Here is a 12055-nt window from a genome sequence, read left to right on the forward strand (position 1 = left end):
TGGCTGGGAGTGGGAGGTGGGAGGAGCGGCTGGAGGAGATGTGGAGACGGGGCCGTTCCCCAAGCTCTCGTCTCCTGGGTCAGCCTCCGGCTCCCTGAGAGATTCAGACCCCCAGCCCCCAGGCGGGTGGAGGCGCTCATCGCTGCCTTAGGAAGAGGCGTCAGGATGAGTTCTCACACCAGCTGGGCACCTGCCACACGGGCAGCAAATCCACACGCATTTCCCCACTGAGCTCCAACAACCCAAAGCCCGGGCGTTCTTACCCCCATTTGACAGACGAGGACAAGGAGGCTTGGGGAGACCAAGTGGGGGGACCCCTCCCTGCAGTCCAATCCATAACCAATCTATAAATGGAAATTGGGGGGAGTCTATTCTGAGCCAAATGTGAGGACCATATAGCCTGGGGCCTTCCTTCCCCAAGGAAGAAAGGGCACCAAAGAAGTGGGGTGCACAGAGTGGTTATATCCCCTCAGAAAGCATGGTCCACATGGGATTGAAATGTCCTTTTACAATGGTCACGAGACTGCTCTGTTGGTACAGTGATTGATGGACACAACAGGTAGGTCTTCTGTCTTGGTGGACACAGCAGGTGGCAGGTCTGTTGTCTGGAGCCGGGTGGTCACAGGTGAGCTGCGTGGTCACAGGTGAGCGCAGCCATCAGTTCCTAGCCTCGGGAGAGATGCTTATCCTTAAGGAAATGCCATGTTGGGGGGAAGTTGCACCTTTATCTTAAGGGCCTTTGTTTTTGTCATAGCAAACGCTTGAGGCAGATATACAATGCGCGCTCAACGGCCATGTCAGGCCCTTTTGGAAAAACAAAGTCAGGCCAAATTAGGTTTACACCAAATGGCTTCCTCATTTACTCCAATAGATCCTGTTGCTTACCATTTGTTTGTCAGACAATTCTCCCCCTGCTCGGCTTCCACCAGCCTCTCCCGCAGCATGAACGGCTGGCCCTGCCACTGACTGGTTGCCCTGAGGAACCCAAGGGTGGCTGTGGAAGCATTTAACCCTTTTTCCAAATTGCTTTTTCCCTTTTGTTACGTTAAGGAGATGCAGTCACCAACCTCCCTGAACCAGACCAGCCCTCACCACAAGAGCAATGGCCGACTTTTGCCTTATTGTATTTTTTTTTTAAACATTGGCACCTGAGCTAAGAACTGTTGCCAATCTTCTTTTTGTTTTTTTCCTGCTTTTTCCTCCCCAAATCCCCCCAGTACATAGTTATATATTTTAGTTGTGGGTCCTTCTAGTTGTGGCATGTGGGACGCCGCCTCACTGTGGCCTGATGAGCGGTGCCATGTCTGTGCCCAGAATCCGAACTGGCGAAACCCTGGGCCGCTGAAGCCAAGTGCGAGAACTTAACCACTTGGCCACGGGGCCGGCCCCTGCCTTATTTTTAATGCTAAGATCTCTCCAGGAGGAGCTTAGGCCTTATTGCCCTAACCTGCAGTGTATGTGGGAGCATGTTTTCCAGCTGAGCCTGTGCAAGGAAATACCCACCTCCTCCTTCTGAATATTCATCCTCCAGATGAAATAAAAGATCCCTGCTTTCCTCTGTTCGGGGAGCCATGACTCTGGAGATGGTTCCTCATGGTCTCCTATTTGCTGCAAATACACTTTGCTTTGTGAGGCAACTGCTTCTGGTGGAGAGTCTGACTTCACTCGCCAGGAGGGAACCCTCTTCCATTTGGGAACAGCCCTGCAGCCCCTCTCTGGCCCGGGCACCAGGGCCAGTCTCTCTGGGGGCCCTTTGGCCAGCACCTGCTCGGCCACCCCTGTGGCTTCTTGCAGCTTCCTCCCCAGCTGGGCCTGAGCCATCTGAAGCTCGGCCAGCTCTTGCTCCAGGAGCCCTGGACTGCAGCTCCGTAACCCACAAAGCAGGGGGTCACTTGCCTATTTGGAAAATGTCCCACACCATTGCTGTACCCGTAATTATTCACAGCTACAAAAGCCGCCCGTCACATTCTCATGTCAGCCCCAGCGGGACGCTTTTATGCCTTTTTAATTCACGCAATTCTTTGAAAGAAGTACTGTCTGTGCCCAATTTATTGATTAGGAAGCTGAGGTTCAGAGAGGTTAAGTAACTTGGCCAACAGCACACAGCTGGCCAGTTTTTTGAGTCGAGACAACAGTCTGACTCCAAAGCCCATATTCCATCCGTTACTGCACGAATACTTGAGTACCTGTCATGTGCCGGGCGCTACCTTAGGCCTGGGGATGGAGCAAGGAACACGACAGCCAACGCCATATGCCCTCATGCCCACTGGAGGAAACAGGTGCAAGGCAAATCGGTAAATGAGTGTCAGATGGTAATGAACACTTCTGGGAAACAGGGGACAAGGAACAGGGACAGACGTTGCTGGCAGAGAGGGAGTCGCCATTTTAAAAGGGTGGCCTTGGAGGACCTCACAGAGAAGGCCCCATCTGAGCACCAACCTGGAGGGGTGTGGTGGGGCCTGGCAGTGTCTGCAGTTGGCTCCCAGGGGGCACAGTGAGACCAGGGGGCTGGAGCTGGGCCCCAGGTAACAAGAAGGACGAGTGCTCTGACATCCCCGAAGAAGGTACCCACTGTGGACGGCCACAGCCGTGTTTCTCATTCCCTCCACGTCCATCAAGTGATTCCCTGGGGCCAGCAGTGCAAGACAGGAAAGGAGGGGCCCCCGTCTTACAGGAGGAGGAAACCGAGGCCCAGGGATGTTAGACAACTTGTCCACGGCCCTTGAGCGGGTTGCAGGGAGGACCAGGGCTAAACGCAGCCCCTCATTCTCCGGGAACCGGATGCCTTCCTATTTCTGGATCCCTCTGCCCATCTCAGCCCGTGACGTCCCCGCCTCCAGGTGGCTCCTTGGCCACAGCCAGAAGGAGGATCTGTTCCTCTGCCTCTTTAGGGTTTGGGGGGTGGGAGAGGACAGAGGAGGGGTTGATCCCCTTTCTTACTCGCATAGGGCAGGGGTACACGCGAGTCAGCACCCAGAAGCTCCATCCTCCCCAATGGATGCCCCCATCCTGGGAGAAGCCTAACTCGTGAAGAAGTGCCAATGGGCGGCAGGAAGAGGCGCCACAACCCAATGCCTGGGCAGCAGGCAGGGAGGCTCCTGGGGGAGGGGGCAGCCCTTCTTCCAGGCCCAGTGAGGGGCTCAGGGGCCAGAGGGGAGGATAACTGGCCCTGGTGGCTGTGTCTCTGATGGCTGTGACGGTGAGAACCACACCCGATTTTCTTTGACACTGCAAGCCAGCCAGTGTCTATTTAGGGAGGCCGGGCCGAGTCTGGTCCGAGGAGAGATATCAACGAGGGCCTGTTGTCCTTGCTCCCGTGTGCATGCGGATTTGTCAGGAGCCCTTGGGAAGGGTCCAGGACCCAGGTTCTAGGCTCAGCTCTGCCACTATTCGAGCTGTGTGATGGGAAGGGCGGGGCCTTTGCCATCTCTGGGCCTCAGTTTCCCGCTCTGTGAAACAGCGTTATGGGCTCCTTAAGGAGGTGGCTTCTGCACGATGGTTCTGGCTCTTTCAGAATCAGCTTGGGAGGGAGGGGTGTTTCCTTGTTAAAATTAGATTCTGAAGCCTCACTCCAGAGCTCATAAGTATTTTCCAGGGGATTTTTATTATTATTATCAGTGGTAATGTTAGTGAGATGCAGCCAGAATGATTTTGACAGGCATAAAGTTTGGAAACTACTGCTCCTTGGCGTCCACGCCCCTGCCCAGGACCAGCGACATAATTTGTAGGTCCAGTGGAAATGAAAACGCGAGGCCCCCTTTTCAAAAATGATTAAGAATTTCGAGAGAGTGACCGCAGAGCATGGAACCAAGTGAGGGGCCCTTCTAAGGGGGCCCTGTGCCCACGCTGCCCCCACCTGCTCTAAGATGCTCCCAGACACCGTCTTCTCCCCAGCACGCTCCTCCCGCAGCCTCACCTTCGTTCTCTGCTGGCAGTCTTCAAGGACCTGGTGAAGGCGGGGGTCCCACGTCACATGATAACAGGCTGTGTGTGCACAGCCCCAGCCGAGGCTCCTGGAGAGCGTCCAGCAGGGAGCTGAACAGAGGGGCAGCTGGAGGGAGGCGGGCAGAAGACAGACGCTGCCCCACGTTCCGGCTCCAGGCACGAATGCGATGACGTAACAGCCGCCTGGCTCCCCGACTTTCACGACAACCCCCACCTCCCGGTTTTTGGAAGACGAAAATCATTGTTAATGCCTCTCCCACACTCAGCTGCAGGTGAAGCTTTCACCTCCCGAAGTGACCCCATTCCCAAACCCTCCCCAGAGCTGCAGTGGTGGTGGCCCAGCCTGGACACCCCCTCCCAAGGATGGGGGCGGAGGATGCAAGTTGAGGAGGGGCCTAGAGAGGGACTTAGGGGGAGCAGGCCCACGACCCCACACAAGCACACGCCCGTGCCTGGGGTGCAGCCCCCCGTCACCAGCCGCCGCAGGATGCTCGTTCCCACACTCAGCCCACATGCTCCCTGAGACCGGCCAGACCTCCCCACAGCCCCGGTGACTTTTAACTGGAGAACTGACCTACATTCGTTATGATTACTGCTCTATTTCTACTTATTTATATTCGTCCCAGGATTTCTGCTCCCCCCCCCCCTTCTTCTTTCTTACTTGCCATCTTGTGAATTGACTGCAATTATTTTTCTCATTCCGTATTTTGTCTGGAAGTCAAAGACTCTGAGTCTACTGTTTTAGGCATTACTCGGGTTACTCTTAGAATGCACGAAAGTTTGAAGATAATAAACCTCTTCCGTGGTTTACCTCTGATCCCACCCCTCCCCAATTACCTCTAGTTTCTGTCCACTATTCTAGTCTATCCTATTAAATATGATTATTGTTATTATTTGCAGCCAGTACTTTTTATTGACCCAAATATTTAAAAATATCTTTGCGATCATCCTTTCTGGCATCTCGGAACTTATGTCTAGAATTGTTTTCCTTCCGTCTGAAGCATAGCATGGAAATTGCTCAGAGTTTCTTGGTGGTAAACTCTCTCAGTTTCTGGTTTTCTGAAAAAGTCTCTATTTTGCCCTCCTAACAATAAATGCAGAGATGTAAAATTACTACACCTCCCGGAGATTTATGCACGTTAAGGCTGTTGACACCTGTGAACTCATCTCTCTGCAGAGATACAGTATCGAGTTACAGACCAGACTGTATGAAAGTTCATATTCTTTGCCGCACTGGAAAAGCTACATATTGCTATTCTTGTTAACTCTTGCTGAACTGACTAGTAACAAGTCGTGCATAATTGTAATAATTCGCCCCATATTTTTTGGTAAACTACACTCTTTGTGCAATGGCCTATCACAGTGTTTGGCCTTTTCTTACTGATTTATCAGAACTCTATTTATTATTAAAATTTTGACCATCATAAATGTTGTGAATTTTTTAAACTAATTTATCCTTTGCCTTTTAACTTTGCTTATGGTCTTTTTAAAATTCAAAAGTTGTTTTGTTATATAATCACCTCTAAAAAAAAGCTTTTATCTTTGATGTAAAAGGCTTAAGTCTTTTTCCAGCCCCAAGATAAATTGAATAATAACTCATATTTTTTCCATTACTTTTATGTGCGTGTTCTATTATCAGCTCTTTAACCCACCTGAAATGGACTTTGGTGCCTGGTACGAGGGAAGCATCCAACTTAATTTTTTCCCCCATAGTTTATCAATTACCCAAGCACCATCACCTCTTACCTATAGAGCCAGAATTTGTTGTATTTTCACATTAAGAATTTAATTTTTCCTTTCTTTAAATACAGTCTCTCTCCTTATCCCCATGGAATCAGGTAGGGCGCCTCAGCCCAATATGACTGAAGGTTGCATTCAAATCAAACTTTACTTCAATTTCTGTACCTTTGCCTTCTATTCCCGCTTTAAACCTCCTTGCATTTTACTAAGTAGAGTCCAGAGAGGAAAAGATACGTGTGTGGTTGACTCTCTGAGAAATGGAAAGGGACACTAACGCCTTGAGGAATTATCAAGCAATATTTGAGCCCGCTGTGTACCCGGGACTGAGCAAGAAGCTGAAGCCAAGGATGAACGGGGGCCGGTACCAACAGTCATGGGGTTAACGTGGCAGCTGGAGAGGAAACAGACGCATCTAGACAGGAACAAGACAAGGATGACAGCAGAGCTCCACAAAACTGCAAGGCAAGAGATAATGGAGTGGCCTCTTTGAAGTATTGAAAATTTTTTTAAAAACAGCCTAGAATTCTATACCCGATGACAATACCGTTCAGACGTGAAGGAGTGGGGGCGAGAGGAAGGCTTATGTGATTCTCGAGTCTCGTCTGGAAACCGTGGCCCCCCATGCACGGGGGCAGCCCGGCTCAAGGACAAGCAACTGGGCTCATGTTTTCTGTTAAGGCTCCTTTTTGTAAATAGTAATAATAATGACAATAAGAACTTAGAGAAATCCTCAAGATTTCTTCATGTGTTTGGAAAAAAGTTACAATTTAGATTTTTTTTCCCTTTTGAAATGTAGCGGTATCTATGATATTATGTAGCTGAGTTGAGTCCTGTTACCTTCAAAAGTAGGCTAATTGTCTTAACTTTGATTAGTAATGACATTAAACGTGTGAAGATCATATTCGGATGGAGCACTTGACTTCACTCCTTCCCTAAGTGTTTATGGAGCACTGACGTGGGCCTGGCCGTCTATCTACGCGGCCTGCTGGGGATGCCTGGGGATGTGATCCACTCAGCCCCGTCCTCACGGAAGTGGCAATCGACAAATGGGCACATGTTTAAGCCTGGTTATCATCCAAATAACATCCTGACTTCGTCAGGTTTCTGGAGACCGATCTGAAGAATTGCTCCCTTCAACAGCGCAAAGCGTTGGAAGGAAGGAGGAGTCAAGGTTGCATTTTCTCTTTTATAACGAAAGTGGCTGTAAAAAGAGGAAGTTGGTTTGAGGGCGCTGATCAAACGGTTACAACCTTCTCGCTGGATCGCAGTGTGATTCTCTCCTTTTCATTGATGCCATTTGCACTCTGGAATGTCCCCAGGATGTGACACTTTAGGACATTACTTTCTAGTGCTCTTTATGGCACCTGGAAGCCCTCTAGTGGCCAAACCCTATACCGGAAGAAAAATCTTTTGTTATGCTGAAGAGCTTAAGTGTGAAGCGTACTCCAGTTGGCAACCTGCTTTGGAAGGTATCCCAAAATAAGACGGTTGGTGGGTGAACAGAGAGATGCACTGATGGCTGGATGCGTGATAGAGCAAACCCACCAACATCCACCGTAGAACCCAACATATGGGTCACTTATAATTCTTTCAACTTTTCTGTGAACGTTTATATGACAAAATATGGAATAAAAATCTCTTTGCTAGACTCTGGAGAAAAAAACGAAGGAGAAATAAAGACTTTTCAGACCAGTGATAGCTGAGAGGCTGCATGGCTAAGAGAACTGCCATATGAGAAATGGTAAAGACGTTCTTTAGGCAGAAGGAAAATAACACCAAATGGAAGCTGTGATCTACACAAAGGAATGAGGAGCATTGCTAAAGTCTACCAGACATTTAAGGAAGATGCTATATCAATTCTGTACAAGCTTTTCCAGAAAATAGAAAAAAAGTAGGGGGGCCAGAATCCAAAAATAGACCCACACATGTCTGGTCAATGATTTTCAACGAAGGCTCCGAGGTAATTCACCGGGGGAAAGGAAGATCTTTATTTATTTATTTTTTAAATGGCACTAGACCAACTAGATAACCAAAAAAGAAAAAAAGAAAGCCTGACCTGCTCACACCTCGTATAAATCTTAACTCAAAATGGATAGGGTCTAAATGTAAGAGTTAAAATCAAGAAACTTCTTGGAGCAAACCTTTGTGACCTGGGGTTGGGCAACTATTATTCTTAGTTTACCCATGAAGAATGGGGCACAGACAGTTAAAGAACTTGCTGAGGTCACACAACTAGTTAGTAGCAGAACTAGTCCGCAAACCCTTAAATTCATGCTCAGATTCGATGATGGCGAGGGCAGCGGGGTTCATGCAGGAATGAAGGAGAATGCCCGGGACTGCTCCCTTCTCCTTCACATTGTACCCCAGTTACAGAAGAACCACGGAGCCCTCTCCCGGGGACACATGGCCTTGCTTGCACCGGGATGGAGCGCTCTGCGGTCCCCAAAACAGGTCACTGCTTGCCACTGTCCTGGGCCCAGGTGTCCAAACGAAACCACTGGCCGTCCTTGACCCAGTCTGTGTTTTCCCGCCTCCAAGCCTGTGCTCGTCCCCATCTGACACCCCTTCTCCATCTCTGCCTGCTCCCTCCCCATTTAGCCTTCAAAGATGTTGCCGCCTCCAGGCAGCCCTCCTTGATGCTCTCAGCCTCAGCATCTCTCCTCCTCTGAGCTCCTCAGGACTCTCCCGGTGCCTTTCTTAGAGTACATATCACTTTCTACTTAGGTGATGGCTCTTGGTGTAAAGTCTTTCCTCCTTCTGGAAGGTGGGCCCCTCCAGGGTAGGACCCACATCTGAGCCGTCTTTGTATCTCCCTGCACAGCGCCTGCTTAAGGCACATCCGACGGGTGAATGTGTGTGGAGAAGCCACCACCGGTAGTCTGTTGTCCTTGTTTCTCCTTGGAAGGCCAGGCCCACCCTTCACGGTACAGAGAAAGTCTGTCTCCCCTCCTTGCTGTCTGAGCCCTGCTCAGGGCCAGGCAGGCCGCACGCACCAGGTCACCCCTCTGTGCAAGACCTCTTCTCCCTGTTTCTGACACTGCAGACTCTAGGCTGAAGCCCTGCTCACCCCCCTGCCCGCCCCAGGTTCCTGTAGCACCGAGAGCTCTCAGGGGAACAGCCACTGCCCCTGGGATCTGCAGAAACTCTTTCTTTCCCCATGGCCCCAGTTAGGCTGCTGTTAGCAAAGCAAAGAGGGCAAAGGAGACCCCCAACGACAACGGCTCCTGTGGGTTTCCTTGGTGGGGGCAGGAGTGACCTGTGGCCCAGGTAGACAAAAGTCACGTGGTCCATCCCCTGCCTCTGGGGGGACACTCTTGGTCTGTTTCGGGTGGACAATTCTCTCTCTGATTCTGAAAGCTCCTCCTGGGTCACACGTGCCCACTTCTCAGAAAGCTGCTGTTGACGTCCCTGCTCCATCGCTCTCCTGTGACCTGCACTCCCTCGGTCCATGTCTGACCTGCAGTGCGTGTGAGGGGAGGTGGTAGAAGCAGGAAGCTGGACTGGAGCTGGGGTGTGAAGAGCGGACAGTGTTCCAGCTCGCTGGGTGACCCGCCAGGTCCTGGAGCTGACATTCTGGGAGAGTGGGGCTCATTTCCCCACCAGGCACTGGGTCACCTTCCTTCCTGTCCCTGGAGACCCAGGAACACGGGAGCCCAGGAGGGTCAGAGGCCATGGCTTGAGGATGAGGGAGAATGACAGCTTCTGGTGGTGGTGGTGGGTCACACAGGGGTCCTTTCCAGGAAAGGGACGTGCCCCATCCCGTCTGGACAAGGGGCAGTGGGGACAGTGGAGAAGGCAAGGAGGGGCCCTGAGGGCAGGTCAAATCCCCACGCCCCTGATGGTCTCTCAGCCCCTCTGACGGGGCCCAGAGAGCACATCTTGGAGCAGGATTTCCCCAACCCAGACTCTCTCCAGCCCCGGGAGTGACATGCATGTGGCCACCCCAGGAACCCTGGCCCCGTGTCCTACCCAGGGAATCCTCTAGTCTGCTGCCATCAGGTCAGGATTCTTGGCAGACAGAGGAGTACAGGAAACAGGGGCTGGCAGGAAGGGAGGTCTCTCCACCAGGCAGACCCTTCCACCACCCTCCGCTCTCCCGCCCTCCCCCCAAGGGACCTCGGCGGCCTGGGCTGCAGAAGAGCCCAGCTCTGACCCAATTCTCCCCTCCAGCCCGACCCACCCATCCCCCCAGCCAGAGCTGGTATGAGGGCTCTGCATTGGGGACCTTTCCTCCAACACACCAATCCTGAGTTCTTTTGCAAACGATTGCCTGTATTAGCCTAAGCTTTTAAAGAAGAAAACTACAGAAAGCAGCCTCACACACATGCTCTCCAGCCCCAGGCTTCACCCAGGTCCTCGCCCTGCCTCCCTCCTCCCTCCCCGTGGTCACAGCACACCCAGCTCTTCCCGCCCTCTCTCCAAGGGTCCCCAAATGGGGATTGGCCTCCATCCTGCAGACAGGTTCTCTCCGGATCTCCTGAAGCGGAGCAGGGAACCCACGCGGCGAGCACGGAGGCTCGCTGGCATCCTGTTCAGTGGCTCAGCTTGGGGCTGGGAGGCTGAAGGCCACCGCTTCTGCTTTTCCTTCCCCCAGCAGTCCAGGCTCTGCTGGCAGAACCTCCCCGGGGCCCCCTCATTCCGGCCTCCCTGGGGCTCCAGGCACTGCCAGTGTCCTCCATCCTTCGGGACTGGCTCCCCAGGCCAGCGTGGGCGTCAAGTGAAGCTTTGGGGATCTGCCGTCATGCTGTGGCTGTGGGGCCGGGCAGGGCCATCCAGGGTGAGGTGGGGCTAGGGGCTGGATTCTGCAAGACAGAGACGGGGCTATGCCAGCTGGTCCCCAGGGGGCAGCTGCCACCCACCCATGCCAAGCGGTGAAGGCGGTACAGCAAGGGGGTCAGGCCTGGGGGCTCTGCCATCAAGGGGCGTGGGTTCAAATCCACAGCCACCATGTGCTCTCTGACCCCCGGCAAAGCCCTCCTTGGCCCCTCGGGCCACCACGACCACCCCCAACTCCAGGCGTGTGTGTGCTCAAGCTGGGCTCTGAGAGAGCGGCCTCCTGATGCCTCGGCACAGAAGCCACAGGGAGGAGAGCTGTTCGGTCCAGGGCCGAAGGGCCAGTCTTGCACAAAGGTCAATTCTGAATAATTAAAAATGCCTAGGGGTTCCTTTTTTTTTTGCTATTCAAAATATAAGATGTTTTAAATCCTATTGAGGAAAAATGTCTCCCTATTAACATAGATTATTTGCTTTCCTGAAAGGAGAGTACCAACAAGAGAATCGGCACGGCTTTGGGGCACCAAATGTCCACATCTGGGCGTATTTATGAAGGTGCAGCACAGAAGGAGACTCATCTCCCATCTCGAACTGTGTCGCAAGGCCACGCGGGGAAGCGCAAGCGGGGGCTATGTGGCCCCTTAAGCCGAGTTGCTGGTCACTGATCTAGTCCAGATACTGCATCTTACAGATGGCAAACCAAGGCCCCAGGAGGGTGGGGATGGCCAGGGTAAGTGGCAGAGTTCTGTAGATCCAGACAGACCGCGCTGGTGTCCTGACTCCCCGCCCCATTGCTCTAGACCAGACGGGCTGCCTTGAGGGCTCCCTAAAGGCAGGCAGGTGGTTGCTCCTCTGTCCTTTCCTCCCTCCCTCCCTCCCCACCGGCCGGCTTGACCCCCTGTCAGGGCAGCATCCTTACCTGTGACAATGAGGGTGGTGGTGCTGACAGCCTGGCCCAGTGCGTTCTCGGCCACTGCCTTGTAGCGGCCGCTGTCCTCGGGGGAGACGCTGGGGATGATAAGGGAGCACACACCCTGCACGTCGGTGCTGTACACCGCGGGGTTGCCCGCCAGGCTCTCGTCATTCTTGTACCAGGTGACCTGGGGTCGGGGACAGCCTTGCACGGCACAGCTCATGCAGCATTCGCAGCCCGGGGGCAGCAGGTGGGCCCGCAGCCCCACCAGGAAGCGGGGCTTCTGGCGCAGGTCGGGCTCCCGGTGCCTCGGAGTCTTAACCATGAAGGTGTCTGCGATGAAAATCAGAGAGAGAGAGAGAGAGGAGGGTCAGAGGGTGGGGACGGCTGGCTGAGGCACGGTCCTAGGGTGACAGAGGCACCTCCCGTTCCTTCCTGCCTCAGCTTACCTGCAGATGTGGCCCCCACAGCTGACTCACTTTTTCCCCCTTTTCTTAAAACACTTTTGGGCTTTTTTTTTTTTTTAAACTACAAACTAACACACATTTCTGGTGGACAAATTAGAACATACAGCAAATCAAAAGGAGAAAGAATAGAACCAAGGGTCATCTCATCACCTCCGGACGACCACGCTACGTTTTAGTGTGGAAACTTCCAGAGGTTTTGTATTTTAGAGAGACCAAG

At 52.6% G+C, this 12055-nt stretch overlaps 1 protein-coding gene across 2 annotated transcripts in view; it reads right to left on the reverse strand.

Moving 5' to 3' along the window:
• Positions 1–9936: 9936 nt before the first annotated feature.
• The window catches only part of IGFN1 (immunoglobulin like and fibronectin type III domain containing 1), a 32302-nt gene continuing 30183 nt past the window's right edge, over positions 9937–12055 (reverse strand). For both annotated transcript variants that reach the window (XM_044762797.2, XM_070501485.1), the window contains 2 exons: positions 11378–11704; positions 9937–10487 (listed from right to left, as the gene is read on the reverse strand). In XM_044762797.2, the coding sequence (XP_044618732.1) occupies positions 10474–10487; positions 11378–11704 (341 nt within the window). In that variant the 3' untranslated portion in view covers positions 9937–10473. The remainder of the gene's footprint in view (positions 10488–11377; positions 11705–12055) is intronic.

This window comes from Equus asinus, chromosome 30 (genome assembly GCF_041296235.1).
Source record: "Equus asinus isolate D_3611 breed Donkey chromosome 30, EquAss-T2T_v2, whole genome shotgun sequence".
Taxonomy (NCBI): Eukaryota; Metazoa; Chordata; class Mammalia; order Perissodactyla; family Equidae; genus Equus; species Equus asinus.